At 41.2% G+C, this 19145-nt stretch overlaps 1 protein-coding gene across 1 annotated transcript in view; it reads left to right on the top strand.

Moving 5' to 3' along the window:
- uxs1 (UDP-glucuronate decarboxylase 1) overlaps positions 1 to 19048 on the top strand; it is a 72327-nt gene extending 53279 nt beyond the window's left edge. The window contains 5 exon segments of the mRNA XM_048239221.1: positions 169 to 212; positions 15594 to 15654; positions 16215 to 16272; positions 16642 to 16745; positions 18027 to 19048. Coding sequence (XP_048095178.1) covers positions 169 to 212; positions 15594 to 15654; positions 16215 to 16272; positions 16642 to 16745; positions 18027 to 18158 — 399 coding nt within the window. The 3' untranslated portion in view covers positions 18159 to 19048.
- The last annotated feature ends 97 nt before the right edge of the window (positions 19049 to 19145 follow it).

Below are 19145 nucleotides of genomic sequence, written 5' to 3' on the forward strand. Positions count from 1 at the left end.
AAACCCAAACGATACCCAACCCTAATTGTTAGGCATCAAAGCAATTATGTGGTCTACAGTTCTCAACATCACCGGTTTAGTTTGTTTGGTAAATTTGAATTATATTCAGCCTTTCATGTTTATTTCATCTCTGTCTTTCTGTCTCTCTATCTCTCTCTGGCCATTCAGGTGTATGGTTCTGGATCTCAGACGAGAGCATTTCAGTATGTGAGGTAAGAGCTACCTTACTGTACATGAAAACTATGATCACACATGTGCGTGCGTGTGCGTGCTTGCGTGTGTGTATGTTCTACGTGCACGCCTCCTCTTCCTCAGAGGTAGGAATTGATCTAATTATCATCCCAGCTGTAGTCATAGCAATAGTGCTGCCCAAAGTAATTCTGTAGAACAGCAAAACTAATTTGACTGTACATAGTGCAGATGCTGCTGTTATTATGATGTCTGCAAGTAAATAAACATGGAATCAGTTCCTGAGTGGGGCGTGGCCAACAACAGCTCGTTTGCCTTTAAGGCAACAGGCCCCAGAAACAGCCTATTCTGAAAGGGACTGAAATTGGCAAGAATGGAGCTGCTGATAATGTGTAATCTGAGAGGAATTTTGCGCAAACAGCTTCAAGGACATGGTTTGTGCAACCCATAGGTCTATTTTGAGGTTTCCTGCTCAACAATAAATGTTGAATATCTTCAACCACAAGGACCATACATAAACATGGTATCAAATGAAAGCTAACACTAATAGGCTGTCTGCAGAAGTGTCAAAATGAAACTGTATTTTACAGTGTTAGTAGTTCAATAGTGAACTAGGTGTCCTGGTTGACAGAGTGGCTCCTTGAAAGACTAAAAAAGGCCCTGTAGCAAACTGACTCCTTGGATGAACGAAAATATCCATGACCTACAAAGATCCTGTAAGAAAGCTGAGAGAACATGGAGAAAAACTATATTACAGGTTCACCATGCCATTCTAAAAGATAAAATAGCAAACTATAATAAAGCTGTTCGGAGTGAGAGAAGGATCCACTTCTCTAAGGTAATTGCTAGTGATTGGGACGAGACTGCCTATGCCGAGTCCGAGTCAAGACCGAGTCTTTGAAGGGTCGAGACCGAGTCCGTTGGTTTTCAAATACAGTCGAGTCCGAGTCAAGACCCCGAGTCTTTGAGGAAGCAAATCCGAGTCGAGACCGAGTCCTTTAGGAGTCGAGACCGAGTCGAGACCAAGACCATAAAAACATGTCAGTTTTCATATTCATGATTTAATATCACCCCAGTTAATAATCAACAGTTAGGCCTACAGACTAAGCTAGATTGGGGTTTATCCGTGGTCCGGGTGCACAAAAGCTGGATAGGGGGCAGTAGGATATGTTATGGCAGCCATCACCACATGGCGGACCGCGGTCCGAGTCCGGACGTGATCCTATCCGGACCCAGACCATAATAGCCTAATTTAGATTTTCACGTAAGATTTCAAAGCTGCGCTAAATATTTCGTTGGTTAGGATAACAGCATTTACTTCTGGAGCTTCAGGAACCATCATTTCGCTTGCTGCTACTCAGCCAGTGAAATCTGTGAATTCTGATAAAGTCGAGTCAGTGAGTAAAGTAGCCTACTATGGAGAACAGACTGATAGCCTGAAACGAGCGAGTAGAGGAGACGGGATGAGAAACAATCAGATGGATATCTAAGTTAACGATAAGTAAATTATTTTCAAATCATCGATTGCTCAAAGAGGAGAAAGCTAGACAGCGAGAACAGAGCTTTATATAACGATACGGGGGCAATACCACGCAAAACTGTCACGTCCGTAACGCCAACTAAATATGGATGTGACAGTTTTGCGCGGAATTGCCCTGGACCTCTTCTATATATTCTGAGACAGGTGATTTTAAGCGCCAATTTGAAGCACCTCTACTAGACAAAGCATATATTTTGAGCAAGCATAGGGTAGGCTAGGCCCATTCAACAGTGAACTGAGACCACAGAATATTTTACGATTTAAGAAGGCAATATGATTGATCCACCACAATCTGGTTAAGCCTACATGCATTCACTGCCCAACGTGATATTCCTGGGTTTCCAGGATTTCGGGTCAACATAAAAAAAACTACAAAAATGAAATTAAACTTGCTGATTAATGGGTTCGAGGAACCAGCTGTGGAATATCCATCCTTGTCTCAGCTCAAATTTTATTTTAAGTTCACGTTAAGATAGCCACGGCTACTCAGTTTTTCTCCTCAATTAGGCTACTCTTATCTTGCCTTATTTCTCCTCATTTCGAATGTTGCCTTTTAGGCTACTTATTTTATTTCACATTAAACATTAGGCCTAGGCCTACAATCTTCTATTTCTTGAATTTCCCCTTGGGGATCAATAAAGTATCTATCTATTTATCTATCTATTTATCTATTTATCTATCTATCTATCTATCTATCTATCTATCTATCTATCTATAACTAGGCTCCATCCATCCATCCTAATATTATATATACATATACATAGCCTAAACACGCACGTTAAACATTATGATGCTCCGGACCTTTGCTTGAGGAAATTTTCCGTAACTGGACCTCGCTGAAGATTAATTGAATACCCCTGTGTTATGGTATAAGTTACCATGGAGATTTATTCTGTGGAGCTAGCCTGCTCCAGACCAGGCTAAGTTCCAGGATCTATTTAATCTCATCCATTATCTCAGTCAGCAGTCACCACAAATGGAAACCAATGGAAAGGGGTGCCTTTCCTTTTAATTATGTCTTTTACATACTCGCCACTCCCGACCTGCAATGCGGCAATGTGACGTCACGGGAGTGCTGTAACCATTTATTCTCGCGAGTCGTGGTCTCGACACTAGTTGCAATATTCTCCTAAACACAGGTGTTGCTGTTGTGAAAAGGCTATGGCTACCTACTTTACACCGTAGAAGAAGCAATGAAGCCGCTCTACTTGCCATGGTGAATCAGTGGATCTGTGATTGGTGGCGGGGTCTATTTGAGGGAGCCGTGAGTGCGCACTTATCCAGGATCGGTTTCACCTGGCTTGATGAATCCGTGTCTGCTCATCCTGGCTTGGTCTTTGTGCAACCAATTAAGCCTGGACACTCTTGTTTTGGTTTAGTTGGACGCTCAGTTCAGCTCGCGTCGCTCCAGTCCAACGTTGTGCAACGTGAGCTGAATTGTCACGTGGCTGTTTTCCCAAGATGGCGCCAGCCTGTATACGTGAACGGTACTGTTTCTAAACTATCTTTTTAATAAACTGACTGTACATACCGGACTCGAGTACATCACTAGTAATTGCTGAAAACCGTGGAAACTCTAGGATTTTGTTCTCCACCATTGATAGGCTACTACATCAAGCACCCTTTGACACACTCAGTCAGGCATCTTCTCTAAGATGCAAAGAATTTGCAGACTTCTTCAAAAACCAAGTAACTTCTATAAGGGTGGCCATTGGTTAACAAAGGTAATAATTTTGATAGCACACCCAAAAACAGCCCCCCAAAATTCATTTAACCAGTAATATTGTTTAAAACAGCACCAAACCTCATCAGTAGCTTGCTTAGGGTCTCTACACATAAAACGAAGCACCAACAACCTAGTTAGCTAACCCGGAGTTTATTAAAGAAAACTGTTAAGAACACTTGCAAACTGTCCCCCTACCAGCACCGCAGTCATGCTATCCGGAGAAATTCTTTGGTACCCTCTATGAACGATTTATGGCTCCCATTGACTTCCATTCAACACATGTAAACACATGTAGGTGTTCTTGCAGTGAGCAGCGATCTAGCTTTTGAGGCAGTAACGATTCTTTGCCATCACTCTGGCCTTGTGCTCACTTTTTTATGGATAATTGAGGATTGTGACCTGTTATTGCATCCAAATTGCATATGGAAAATCACATCCCACTATGTCCATTGGGATGGTTACTTAAAGAAGCACTTCAAAGTGCATTTGAAGTGCATTCAGTCTGTCTGTGTAAAAGACATGTCTATGAAATATCTATATGTAATGCCTCAATATGCCCTGTCCTGAAGATGAACACTTGATGAAGACACAATGTTTTGTTTGATGTTAACAGTGTTATATATTTCCAGACTGGTGGGAGATATGGGAAAGTGTGTGCCGGGTAGGCATTGTTTACCGGTTTGATCCAAGTCTCAGTGAGAGTCAAGAAGTCCAAAGATAGGTGGTTAGTATAGGCAGAAATGAAATCTGCCTTGTGTAGTACTTGAATGTAGTACTTTGAATTTCCCCTTGGGGTTCAATAAAGTATCTATCTATCTACTGTATCTGTCTATCTATCTATCTATCTGATTATTAATTTTTAATCTCATGCTTGCACATAAATTTGATTATATTGCAAATGTGCTGAAAATTACAGGGGGAGGTTTAGAAGAATAAGGAAGCACTTTGAAAAACAATCCGATTTTACCATTTTGGAGAAAACAGTGATAAAATGGGCAAAAAAATAATTTTTAATATCAGAGATGTTTTTGCATGATGCAGTTGTGTATCGATATAGTGGTCACATGTTTTTGATGGGATTATCAGTGACCCCATTCCCCATTCCTTCATTTGAGGCTATACAATTTGCACATAAACTTGTCTGTCAGGGTTACGGTCATAGCATACAATAAATTCCTGGGGCTGGTTGACTTGGACTTGGTTGACTATTGGGGATGTTAGTCTCCATGGTTACTAATAGTAGATAATAATAATCCAACCTCTTATAATAAGTACTATTTAAGGTAGTGTACTTGGGGGAGATCTTGTTATTATGTGTTATTTTCATTTCATTTTATGGGGTTGGTAATCTGTGCAGTTTTATGCATGACCTATTTATTAGTAGTTTATAACTGGTTAGTTAAACAAAACAGGCAAAAGTAGATTACTATATTTGCTTATGTAAATACATTTTTATCATACTTATATTAAACAGGACCACATAACTAAATGGCACACGTATGATGATTCCTTCCCTTTTTAACGTTTTGTCTTTTAACTTTTGAGAATATAATTTACAGTATATAGCATAACACACAAGGAGGAAGAACTATTGAGTTGCCTCCTGGTGGTTTTAGTTCTAACACTTGAAATGATTTTCAGGAAAAAAAATAATATCCACGTCAGAAAGTGAGCGCAATGGTTTCCATGTTACAGGCTTTTAGACTTTATTGATTCTGCTGATTTTCATAAATATGTTGTAGAGATGACTACACTGGATTGCATGCCTCAGAGTCTGTTCATCATTAAGAATCAAAGCAGGTTGACAAAACAATTTTTCTATCTCTCTCTACTTTCTATCTTCCTTTTTGTCTTCTGTATAATTGGATTGCAATAAAAAAATGTATTTATAAAATACCTAATAAAGGTATTCAGCAAGGTTTGCGCTCTCAGCAGAGCCGGCATAAATATTCACATTTGTGTTCTGTCAACACACCTTGTCTCTCCATATGCTCCTTTCAATTTCCTTCCTATCTTGCTTTGTGTAATTTGTTTCTAGTCATGGTCCAACAGGGCTTCCATGACTGCACTAGTGGACATGCGGATACACAATTTGCAGTTATGTATTGATCTGCTTAAAAACTCTTGATTGCAGTCCCCATCCTCATCTACAATCAGTGTCTGATTCAGTGGGCTGCAATTGGTGAGACACTATCACAGTTTGAAGCATCTATGCACCTGTCAAATCTTCACAGTAGCCAGGTTAAATGCAGCTTGATAGGAAATGCTACTCAACTATCCCGCTTGCTTGTGAGACTCAGTGGCTGTGTAGTGTGCACCCGCTTCCTTATTTGGTTTTGGGTTGCCAGGTTTTATGACAAAAGGATTGAAATTGAAAGTAAGTGATTGTGTAGCCTATGTGGATGTCACAGGAGGAGAATAACGAAGGATGGCATTTGGTAAGGAGGCTACTTTGTGTTCAACAGATTTAGCTCTCTGCCTACTCTGCAGGTTGATGAGGTAGGGAGTTTAGAGACAAGGACTCTAAACTTCTATATCATTTTTCAGAATGATTTAACAGGATTTTACTTTCAGACACTGAACCTCTTTTACTGCAGATGCTGCATGTATATTTACAATCACCATTTCCTGTTTAGTCGTTTTATCACCACCGATCAGCTATGCACAGTTGACGGTCACGAACTTGCCTGGAAGGCTTAGGGCCAGGACACACCAAGCCGACGGCCGACCATCGGCAGAAAAGCAGTCGGACTGATCAGTCGGCTCCTGTCTCCAGGAGTCGTTCAGAAAAGTGCCTAGAAACTAGAGATGCGCGGATGGGCTATTATTTCAACCGTAACTGCATAGCAAAATTATCATCGCTGGTTGTTTTAATGTATATGGGTGATGCGGCGCTGCTGACGTGAGGCTAGAAAGCTCTTGCCTGTTCTAGAAAGACTGATCCAATGCAGAAAATATATTAAAAGGCTAAAGTCCTACATTGGCTATGTTGTAGCCTATCCCCAGAATATCAGCAGCAAACTCGGTCTCTGTCTCACAAAATAGTCTCCAAATAAAACGCACATCGGCCTGTAGCCTACAACTTTATCATTGTAATAAAAAACGCAATTTGGCACATAATTTTAACATGCTGCTATTTAGCCTACTAATTAATGCCTATTGTACTTTCTTTTTTGCAAAAAGAAAGAAATCCTTAATAAAATAATAAGTCATTCACATTATAGGCTACTTTACACACTGTCATGTCAGGGTGACACTGACAAGCATGCTCTGTGAGACTCCCATTCATTTTGACTGCATGGGAAGATTCATTTTATACCAGCAGGCCGATCGGACAAACTATGGCGCCTCGATATTAAAGAAACGCGACTCTATTCATTCCGAAAGTCCACCGCACAACAGTGCAATGTGCATGTTCACATTTTTAGTAACAACCGCCAAACTTGCTTGCTTGCCTTACACATCTAAGTTTTCCGACTATTTTTCTTACCTTCTTTTTTCCGCTGTGGATGTTATTGAGCCTGTAAAAGTTTTAACTCTTGCGTTCAGAACATCTCACACGGCCATTGCCCGATGTCATTTCTAAGTCATATCACTCCATAATCTGTCTCTCTTTTAAATGCCTATTCCCTGAATGGTAGGCTACAATGACTATGTGTTTTATATATAATATCGAAACAAAATAACCCAGGCAGTCTCATCTACGAAATGTTTAGGCCTCCTCCAATACTGGCAGAGGCTCATAGGTTGCAGATTTGCTTAGTGGCCTACCAAGGCTCTGCAACGAGACGAGACATGGGAGATGAATCATCGGTCAACTTGCACTGTAGCCTATTCTACTTTCTTATTGCACACTGGAGAGGAAAAAATGCTGGTAGGCTACGATAGGCTACTTAATTTACACTTTTTGTTACCTTTAGTGTGTGTGTGTGTGTGTGTGTGTGTGTGTGTGTGTGTGTGCGTGAGAGGGGTTGCTCAGTGAAACATCGCAATACACCAATTCCGCAACACCATCCTAGGCCTAGACAAAGCAGCATGCATAGAAGCAACTAGGCCAAATTACTGCGTGAGGAAAATTTGACTATTTCAAAGTGTGCTCGTTTTTTTTTCGGATGTAGGTAATACAATTTAACAACTTACAGGCTATATTTTTTTTCATTTGATTGGTTCAACCACCACCCGCCCGAATTTAATTAAAATATCATATTTCTTCATGTCATCCGCCCGATCCGCGGTTTAACCGACGGAGTCCGCGGCTGCAACCGCGAACCGCGCATCTCTACTAGGAACACACCAACGCGACGCCAACAGCGAGCTTACATTCTGCCCGTGCGTGAGACGTAATACATTTCCGTAACAGCAGGCAGCGCTAAAAGACTCAGAGCCGAAAAAATTGTCTAGTTACCAAGATTAATCAAAGGATTCACCAATGGAATGAAATGCCACTAGTTCTAGCCCATAATGACTTCTCTGATTAAGCAATAAGAAAATATAAATATATATTGTGTACTATTTTATTGTTATTGCTTCTGTGTGATGCCAATGAAACACTCATTCGGACACGGAATAAATAAGCTATTTTTGCCAGTTAACCTAGCTAGCTAGCTAACATTAGCACAGTAAATGAAAAGTGAATGCTAGCTGGGTAGCAACTAAGGACTTGGGTTAAACTTGTATGTTGTTGCAAATTAACCTGAAATAGCATACGTTCAACAACTGTGTGGTAGTCTACTAGTTCTAGCAAAAATATATTAGGATAGTTTATCAAAATGGGTTCATAACTCACATCGCTGAATGTAGGATTAATGGTCATACTAATCCGAGATAATGTTTATAGTGCCTTCATGCCACATCGGATATTCGGAAATTCCGACCTCCGATAGAGGAAAAATGACTTGAACGCAAAGTTGGGTCGGATTTTTTGCTCAGAGACTCATGCGGAAGTCTTGTGCCCCGAGGTATCCGACTTGACGTCATTATCATATTCTTCAACCACTACAAATAGGCAAGATAATTTATTGCTAAATTAACACTACAGATAGAAACACTCACCCGAGACATTTTCCTTTTTTATGCATTTCCTGAATTTGTTTTCCAAGCTGATGAACACTATTTTTTCAGAGGTCGGGATTTTTAATATCGGGTCCTCCAAGTTTACAGTCGGCATGAAGGCAGTATTAGTCAAGGGCTAGCACTCCACCAATCAGGTTGGTCATTGAGGCTGACTGCCAATGGCTGATTCGACATGTCAAATCGGCTAAAATGAACGCCGACGGCTCCTCTGACGATGGCACGGGACACACCAAACAGACTCGAGTCCCCGACCTCGCCCGACTGTCCGACGACTGCCGATAATCGGCTTGGTGTGTCCCGGCCCTAGACAGAAATGTGCCACTTTGTTTAAAGACCACATTAATGGTAATCACTTTCAGGGCGTATTCACACTAGACTGTTTGGTCCAGACCCGAGTGTGTTTGGACCAATGGTTCTGTGATTTTATCTAATGTGAGCCAATCCAGGGTCTGTGAGGAAACAGTGGTCTGGGGTACAGTTTGTTAGAACTACGGTGCAGTTCGAATGCTATCTGTTCCAAAACCAGGAAATAACTGCCGTTTTGTGACGTTGGCAAGCGATATTGGTAAATAGAAACTATTGTTTATGACATAAACGGACCTGGTTCCTCAAACAATTTTTTTTTAAACGAAAAAGGGCTGGGTGGGGAGTAATTGCACTCGGGTACAGTCCAGTTAAACAGACCCAGTGTGAAGGCAACCTCAGTCACTTTAGATTTTGAGTTTTGTAAAGCTAAACTTTGTCATCTAATTGCTTGTACTCAAAGGTTCCTGTTTGTGCTGTACCTTGTGCAACTAAGGTCTGTTTCACACTGAGAGTAGAGAAAGTACTGTGTTTGAGAAAAATACAAAATGTCTTAATTTTCATTTCGGCACCCATGTTTACCGGTTAGAGTATTCAGACTGCCTGTGTAAGATGAGTATCTCAGGCGTGGCTCGAGCTGTTCCTGAAAATTAATGAAAAACTGAGACTTTCCACAGGCGTCACAGCATAGAAACAGTGGTCTTTTCTGAATTTTTTTTTTTTTTAACAAATGTGAATCGGTAGCCTATAGAGAAGAAAAGAACAGAAGTAGGAGCACCCCATACCGTCGTATAAAGGATATGTCTGCTTCATTTCCCTCTCAATGAGAAAATCCGCAAGAGGAGAACACTTTGTTGTGCATTCTTTGTCAACCTGACAGGAACTTGCTGCAGTTTTGAGTTTTGACATGTGACTTCAATATGAAGCATAGTGCCATGTGTATCACTTTAGAAAAGAGAGTTCTGTTAAGGACACCACTGTTTGACCTCAATGGAATGATATTTGTCCACCTCGTCATTTTCTTTGTGATTTAAAAATTAGGCTAATTGCCCCCCAGCCCCTGTGTGTGTGTGTGTGTGTGTGTGTGTCTTTTCTTTTTCTTTTTTTTTTGGAAATACACACACAATGACTGACCATCTTGCCTGTACATTTTTGGCACTTTCTTTATCATCTGTTAGCAGAAATGCACTTTTGTACCTCCAAAATGTCATCCAGAGACTCCAGAGAGTATTCATTTCAGGTGCAGTCTCCTCCTCTTCTTTTTTGTTTTCATTGTTGTTGGCCTCCTCGGGGTTTGGTAGCAGATAACTCCCCTAATCTCTCTTTGCCAGGGTCACCAGTCATCACCCAGTTCCCCTTTGGCTTCAGAGACGCACCAGACAAATTTCACAATAAAAAAGAAAAAAAATAAACTTTTATTTCTGTGTTCCTCTTAGTGCATCTCTACTCTGTCTGCCTCCCGCTGGTCTGTTCTGTCCAAACTCACTGCTCCACAGCTGTGAGCCCTCTCCGTCTTTCTATGCACGCAGGAGCGTTTTTAATGTGATGCTGGCTTGATTGAGCCTTCAGGCAGGAATTGTTTTGTTTTATTTATTTAGGAGGTTGTGTTTTTAGGGAGTCACTGCAGTGATTAGGTTTGTGAATGCTACCCCTTGAGATGTGGACGCTGTAGTGGAGATGAGATTAAAGCAGCCTGCGAGGAGGATGCAAGGCAGCTTAGTCGTGTCCCACTGAGTAGCGAGGTTCACGCCGGGAATGATGGATTACAAGGTGTTAGTGTTTAGATAATGGAATGGCCGCTCTAACAGCAGCCGGTCACATCACAGAGTGCCTGACTGTCTTCCTGAAGTGCCCCAGAGTTATGTCATCTTTGGTCCGAGTCTGTCTGTCTGTCTGTCTGTCTGTCTGAGTTGTTGTTAGCCAGAGTTTAGTCTTCTCCCCTATTTTGTAAGTGAAAAAAGGATAATGGTGCCTCTTTGTGCAAGACTGTAGTGATCATTACGTCAATCTCCTCTTTTGTGCTTCATAATGTAGTCATTATTTGAACAGGTCATTGTGAATTGCAATTAGCAGTTGACCTTGCACTAGTGGAGAAAATCCATTGTTATTTCATACACGGCTTGAGTAAAGTTCTGTGTCATCTGAGATTGTGAGTAAGGACCCTCAGCGGTTAGTGCATTCCATCAGCCTTACCTCATGTCATTGACATATTTCTTTGCATTTACTCCAAGCAAAGTACAGCACTTTAGCTTACGTCTTGCACCCTAGACTTTGGAGGCCTGATGACTGACGGATGAAAGTCTGCTTTTTATGTGCTTTTGTAAATGTACTTGGAAAAAGAGATGCTTTCCCAGCCGCTACACCATGCAAAAAAAGTATGCTTGCATGCTGTTGTATCAAGGTCTGAAAGGCCCCATTATATTAGGTTAGACTTGAGCTTTTCTACTCCTTCATTATGACCGCCGCTAGCGAAGCGGTCATATAGGGATTGTCAATGGTTTTTATCCTTCCCCCGTCATCTACTTCCTGAAATTTTGGTCAACGATACCCGGGACACCGAAACACCAGGGTACATGAAATTTGGTTGGTATGTAGCCCCACTAGACTTTTAAGGATGAAGAAATGTGTGTGGTATGTTGGTCTCACACACAGACAGAAACACACACACACACACACATCCACACAGACACGCGCACACACACACACACACACGACGCACACATATACACACGCACACACACAGACACAGGCACGCACATACTATCGGTATCTGCAATTAGAACGGCCAATACATAATTAAAAAATTCAGTAGGATTAATGGAAAACCAAATATTCATCATCATTTGGCTGCATTTCCAGTATTGGCGTTACGTAGTAGTTTGTCCACCAGATGGCGCATCGTTGCAGTGAGACATCGTTGCAGTGAGATTCCAAAAATAATTCCGTAAAAATGCATGGATTCCTGTTGCTGCTACTGGAAGCAACTGAATCCATGCATTTCCACTGACTTATTTTTGGAATCTGATTCCTTATCATACCTGTTCGTTTCAGACTTTCCGCCGAATTTATTATCGTGACTAAATTCAAGATGGCGTTGAACGGTAAAATTCCTTAAGGTACTGTCTGTATAAATCGTCTTGTAAATAAACTACCAGTGCTTTTTCAAAGTTCTCCATGTCTCGCTTTTAAATGTCAAGGCCCCCTCGAAGTCTACAAATGAAGTATGGAGCTACTTTCAGCCTCAAGAAATGGTGTAAAACAGTGATTTATTTGCATGGCTAGGCCGATGCCCGAGGCACCACAACGAAACACTGTGTTGGTAGCATTGGCTAACTAGTGCCAGATTTCTGAGTGCAGGGGACAAGCCGAGGTGAGCAATAAGACATACGTTCACACTCGGTATCATGTTTCAACACACTTTAGGTCAATATCACACCGGAATTCTCCTTTAAGACCACAAAAACTCTCAAAAAGCATCTGAGCTAACGTTCATTCCCAAACACCGCTACTTCAATCCTCTATTTTCAAAGGTGTTTCAAGTAAGGAAGAGCATGGCTCAAAGTAAAGTAACTAAGGCTGAGACGACGTAATTGACTACACTACATAAATTCGTCAAAGTGAATCATTTTTGTCAACTTGTCACAATGTAGATTTATTAACGCGCACCAGTGATGATCTACATCTCCATTTAAACCAAATGTTTTAGAGCGCACTTTGAGAGATGTATTCAGGGCAGGGCTGTAGGCCTACCAGTTGCACGTGCTACAAAAATCATTCTGTGCGATGGATGATTTACCAACGTTACGTCTGATACAGTTTTGCCTATGGCATGCGTGAGACTGAGACGCTTGTTTGTTTGTTTGAAGTGCGTGTTTTTGGTGTGAGAGGGGAATCGATGTGTTTTGATTCCAGCTTGGTAGTTGTAGTCTATGCGATTAAAAAGCATGTGTGTGTGAAGTATCCAAACAATGATAACACTTTCATTATGGCTGCTTTAGCCACAGACCTTCAGCTACTGTAGCCTACAGTGGTTTAGAAGTGGCTACTTCATTCGCGCTTTCTGTGATTCACGCAGCTGTGTGAAATGTATTACAACTTTTCGCCAAGAGGTGGCAGCTTAAGTCCGCTTGATACTGAAAGCCAGGGGTTTTCGACCAGTGGTCTGCGAGGACATTGCTGGTGGTCCCTGACCATGGATTCAGTAGTTACAATGTGGGAATCAGTGTTTTTCCCACAAACAATAACGATCGCAGCTCTCAACTTGGCCCATTAAAATGTGAACAGTCTAGCAACGCATTTCATGAAGGACATGTTAGTTATTTGTACCACTGGTTAGATGTAAAACTGCATTTCAAGAAGTAAAACTGATACCTTCTGCTTTCCCCAAATACAATGTAGCCTACAGGTGTACATGACCTTTCATCAGTCCAGTTGCAATGGATGAACTGTGATGAACTTCCCTACTTGTGATTGTTTAGAGATTTTAAAGGTTTTATAACAATGCTACAAATCTATTCACCTTGCAGCGCCAGTAGGCTACTTGCTGTGCGGCACACACACACACACAGGCATGCCAAACAAGTTTCAAGAGTGGGGGATGGAGTAGAAGATGGATACAAATTGATTAGTGTGATTTATGTTCACGGAACAGATGTACAGGACTGAGCGGTGGTCATATTTTGTACCGCTATGTGGTACATCTAGTTTTGAATGTGGTTGCTTTCCATACCTTAAATAAAAATTTAAAGAACACCAGTTACATAGCTGCACCTCAGATGTCCACATTCAGAGATTGAACTACATGCTGAAATGCAACATACTTTTGAATCCATGGCACATCTATGCACTTCTTCACTAACAACCATCCATTTGGTGCCATTCTGCCATTCTGCTTTTCATGTTTCATGCCCCAGAGATGCTGTGAAAGGATAAATGTCCACAAGCTGTCATGTAGTGTTTGTCCGACACTGCAGCTTTGCTTCCAAAGCATTTCATGTGCAATGTTTCAACACCCCAGGTCTAAATCTTCCTTATTATCTTTGCCAAATGAAGACATCATTTGTTGAAATGATATGGATATTAGATATTTTGGGGAGCAAGAATCCTTAGACTTCTGTGGAGAGGTTACTACAACCTATCCGACTCAACAGAAGTCAATCAAAAATAATTGAAGTGGGCCGAGGACATAAAAAATATCCTCATGCTGTTGTCTTCAGAGACCAGGAGGATCTATAGTCCCTGTCATTATATTTTTTTAATGACTGAGAAGTTTATATATGCACCCTGACTGGCTCATTAGCTGTTGATTAAAAAAAAAACATGAGTACCGGTATCACCATGGGTTTTAACTGTGCATCTGCACCTGACTCTGTCCACAAGGTCAAAGTTTTTCGAGGAGCGTTGCGCCACATTCCCAGCATGCAACAGTGGGCAACTCTTGATGAAAGACAATACAGGGCCCTAAGAAGAAGTGGCCCTGGATGCATCCTCTCTATACGATGAAAGGTGGAGACCCATGGCTGTCAGAGCTGAGGCCTTCCATTAATCATCAAAGGACCAAACAGCAGGGGACATCAGCCAGGCTATAGGAGGATTGTGTAATAAGGGGCTTGGTAATACTATGTGTGTTGTTATGAATTTGTGTGCATGTGTGTGTTTTCATCTACAACCCACGCACAGCAACAAAGATAAAGAAGAAGGTTGTGGTGTCGGGATTGCTGGGGAATCTCCTGAGGGGATCAGGGACCCTTCTTCCTCTGTGGCGGTCCTAGTGCTGCGTCTCTAAGAGTGTGTGGGTTGGGTGGAGCCCCCCTACTGAGGTGGAGGCTGGTGGTTTGGGCTGCCCCACCCAAATTCTCCACCACCCTCCCACCCCCAGGCCTCACAGCTGCAAACGCTGGTGCTCCAGCCAAACTAACCTGGAGACCAGTTCGTTATTCAGCGGCGAAAATCAAAGGGCCTTGATGAGTTCTGGAATTGTTTTGACAGATTTTGCCGTGATCACTTACACCGTGTGTGCACAAGTTATTGTAATGTCCTTGGATCACAAGTTGTTTTCTGCTTGTATCTCTGACAAAATAATTAAGAAATTATGTAAGTAATCACATGTTGACCACCTAGTGTTGAGCCATTATAGTGTTAATACAAGGCTTAGCACAAATATGGAAATGTGGATCACATTTTCATAGATCTTTCTCAGATGAATGTATTTGTGTCTAACCCACCAGAAAAATTAAGAATAGTTATATGTTTGACTGGAATAAAATTTGTGTACCTGGGACAGGATGTCTTCTTGTGGCAACAGTAATGCCAATTAGCGACACACTAAATTCATATTAATGTTTGGATTTGGTGGCAAAATCAATCCGAATATACTTGTTCACCGCCAGAGATCCCCCAAGGTGAAAATCAAGTTTTTAACCTTTTCACATGTCAATATCAAACATGAGACATGTCAGTTTGTTTCAATATCGGAAGTCAGCATCAAAGAGCTTAAAAGAAACTCCTTTTCTGTTCAGTAGACTGCGTTCACATTAGCAAATATCACCGAACCATTGGTCCAAATGAACTCTGGACCAGACCAAATGGTTTAATGTGAATGCATCCTAAGCCTCAGGGTACCAGTGGAGGTGTGTGTGTGTTGCACATAGTATGGATTGGTTTGAAGTCGATGTTGTGTTCTCTGTTGCCTCTATAGGCAATCAATCGCCTAGTCTCCCTGTCTATAACCTCCCTGACCTAACTGTGTCTGTCCCTCCACAGTGACCTGGTCAATGGGCTGGTGTCCTTAATGAACGGCAACATCAGTAGTCCTGTCAACCTGGTAAGTCTTGCTGTGTGTCATTCTTAATCGTTGACATTTTGGCCTCTAAGATGTACGTCAAGCTTTTAGGAAAAGAACGCTTGGTCACTGTTGGGTTGTTTGATTCCCTCATGGGTCTTGATGTTTTTTAGATGTTGGCCTGTTTACTAGTTTTAGGTTTGCACTCATGAATCTCTCTCTTTTATTTAACTTTTCTTGCATTTCATGCCCTCTATATTTTATAGGTTTTATGTAATTTAGTCTCTTTGCTCTTTTTTATCATTGTAAATTTTCATTGATTTAGAATGGAAAGCATTTTGGTACAACTCCTGTTGTTTTTAAGTACAATATGCTGTGAATATTCTGACCACGATTGTATTAGACTACTGATCTTGCACCCTAAGGTTCCAAAGCTAGCTTACGTTTCAGTAGACTTGGGTAGACGTGTATTGGCTATGTTATTTATGATATTGTTTGTGGTTCAGTGGCCCCGATCCCTTAAGAGGAATCAAATTCAAGAGAGAGACGTTATCGGCATTTTAGCCATTTTGTATTGATTTTGTTCTCTCTTTTTGTGTCAGGGAAATCCTGAAGAGCACACCATACTGGAGTTTGCACAGCTTATAAAGAGTCTGGTTGGTAAGTTGCAGGTGGACCTTGAATATAACTGGGCTGGAATATCTCTCACCCACATTTCTTAAAAGCCATTCACACCAAGAACGATAACTATAACGAAAACAGCAAAAAAACTATCACTCTAGCTAATATGAAAGACAATGTCAACACACAAACTATAACGATAACATCATGAAGAATGTCATTGGGGATCACTTTCAGAGCGATTTTGAATGATAAAAAACTCAGAGCCAATCAGATCCATGCTGGATTCTTTTTTAAAGTTACAGTTATCTTTATAGTTATCGTTCCTGGTGTGAACAGACCTTTGTCATCTCTTTTAAATCCCAATTTAAACATTCCAAACTGTTCCCTTTCTCTGACGTTAACCAGGGAGCCGCAGTCAGATCCAGTTTCTCCCAGAGGCCCAGGACGATCCCCAGAGGAGAAGACCCGACATCCGCAAGGCCAAGATGCTGCTGGGATGGGAGCCAGTGGTACATGCTTTATCTTTTTACTCTTCAATCGGGGGGCACAAACGGTGATCTAATGATGATAAATATTGTTGGGAACATACTCTTGTAGTGTGGCTGCTCGGGTTAAAGAAAAGGTTTGAAAGCTGGACAGTTTTGTTCAGGCACCAGACAGGTTCATACTCCTGCCAAAACGAACTGTTTATCCCTACAGCTATGGGCTGCTACCACATTGCAATGGGGAAAACCATAAGAGACCTTAAGCTTCATAAGATATAAAATAATGTTGTAATTATGTTGTGACTTATAATAGTTGAATAATGATTACAGATCTTCAATATAACATCATTCCACAGTTAAGTAAACATCAACCATCAGACACTGACTACAAGCAAATCTCAGAAAAAACATGAAATGCTCATAGCTCAAAAACACTCAACAGGTCACTTTCAGTAATCAAATTCACAATGAAGCATTAAGAAGAAGTCCACATATTTCCTGTAGTTCATTCATAAATCAACAGTGGACAACAGGTAGGCCCAATAAATTATTAAAACAAAAAGACTGAGATCAAAGAAGTGGTTTGTGGTAGAACTGGAGCCGTGAAGATACAATAATGATTTGGAGAAGTTAGCAAAGTTACAGTACCCATTAGAGTTGCAGTGCAGGGACCAGAAAAGAGAAAAAAGTGTGTGAGCCAGGAACATGGCAATAATCCAGCAAGATTCATGAAGAGAATTTCTTTCAGTTGCTCTAGTATGCACACTGTTTCAAGTTTTTGGACACCATCCACAGGATCCTTCCTCACATTTTGCACTCCTTGCCAAATCCAGAGGAACATTATTTTACTATGTTATTTAACTAAACTTTGATACTCACTTTTAAATACCCACTGCTCTTTCGCCCTTGGCAACACGTCTCCTGACTGAGCAAGTCGAGTCACGCTTCTGTGTGGCGTGTGCCCTGCTCACTCTCCTGACCAGATGCAGATGCGTTTAGTGAAAGTGCTCTCTGTATAAATTATGAAATAAATGTTAAATGGATGCAAAAATGTACAGCATACATGTTTGATTAAATATCAACCTTTTATTAAAAAATGATGTGCTCTGCTACACTGTATAGTGTGCCTATGTGATTTGTGAGTGTTGGCATGTTTATGGTGGAGGTGGACGTATGCGTTTCTTGTGTCTTTCTTTCTTTCTGTTTTTTTTTTCTTTCTTTCTTTCTTTTGTGTCAACTGCTTGTGGACATACTCTGTCTCTCCTGTCTATCTGGTGTTTGACTGTGTTTGTCTGGGTGCCACAGGTACCTTTGGAAGAGGGTCTGAACAAGACGATCCAGTACTTTGCCAGAGAGCTGGAGCACCAGGCCAACAACCAGTACATCCCCAAGCCCAAGGCTGCCCGCATGAAGAAAGGCAGACCCAGACACAACTGAACACGTCTGCACAGTGGAGCAAACCTCTGTCTCTCTCTCTCTCTTTCTCTCAGGGACGCTCTGGGAGACATTTTAAAGCAAAGGAAAACATGTTTCGAGGGACAGTCAAGTAAATATGAACAATGTGTTTCGGTTTCTGTCGGTCTTTTTCAAGTCTCAAGTAATTTTCTGCTTTAAAGTGTGACGTGATCGTCATGGAGCATTTGGCTATCATGCTGAGGCTGGTTTGCCAACAGATAGACAGGACTCAGAGAAGCTACAGACAGAAGACGAGTACGAAAAACAACAGAGCCAACAGACTTTGCCTTGCACTACTGTCGTGTGCGTTGTCCGCTTTATTTAATGATGAACTGAGAACTTCATGAGCCATTTTTATCTTGATGAAATGTCACTGTGCAGTACGTTTTCTTTGTTTTTTGTTTATTTTGTTGTCATGAATCATGCTTATTCATTGCCATAAAAGCTATGGGTGTCTCTTCTTTTGTCCTTTTTTGGGCAGACATCTGTTGTAAATGTAGAGTGTTTATACCATTATGCAGACAAGTGTTGAATGTGCTCCGCTGGATCACCTCTGGTCATCTCACTTGACCTTCGAGGCATCCGCCAGCTCCAGTGAAGGGTCTGAGCAGAGGAAGAGTTTTGAAGCCATTTGTTGTCAATTTTACCTTTGTAAGATGATCACCTGTGTGCATGCAGGCACACACAGACACTCACTCTTACAGATAAGCACACAAATACATACATACACACACACACTCACTCTTACAGACACAGTTTTAAACACATAAAAACCCACACATGCAGTCACAATTTACAGAATTTTAAACCCCGGATTTGATTTCAAAAGGGGGAAAGGCTATTTTAATAAAATATTTACAGTGTTTGTGACATTTGTTGTGTTGTCGCATCATTCTTTCTCTGCCTGGACACTTTGGTTTTAAATGACCCACACATAGCACACAGCAGAACAAAAACATCTATAGAACG

Source organism: Alosa alosa, chromosome 3 (assembly GCF_017589495.1).
Source record: "Alosa alosa isolate M-15738 ecotype Scorff River chromosome 3, AALO_Geno_1.1, whole genome shotgun sequence".
NCBI lineage: Eukaryota > Metazoa > Chordata > Actinopteri > Clupeiformes > Clupeidae > Alosa > Alosa alosa.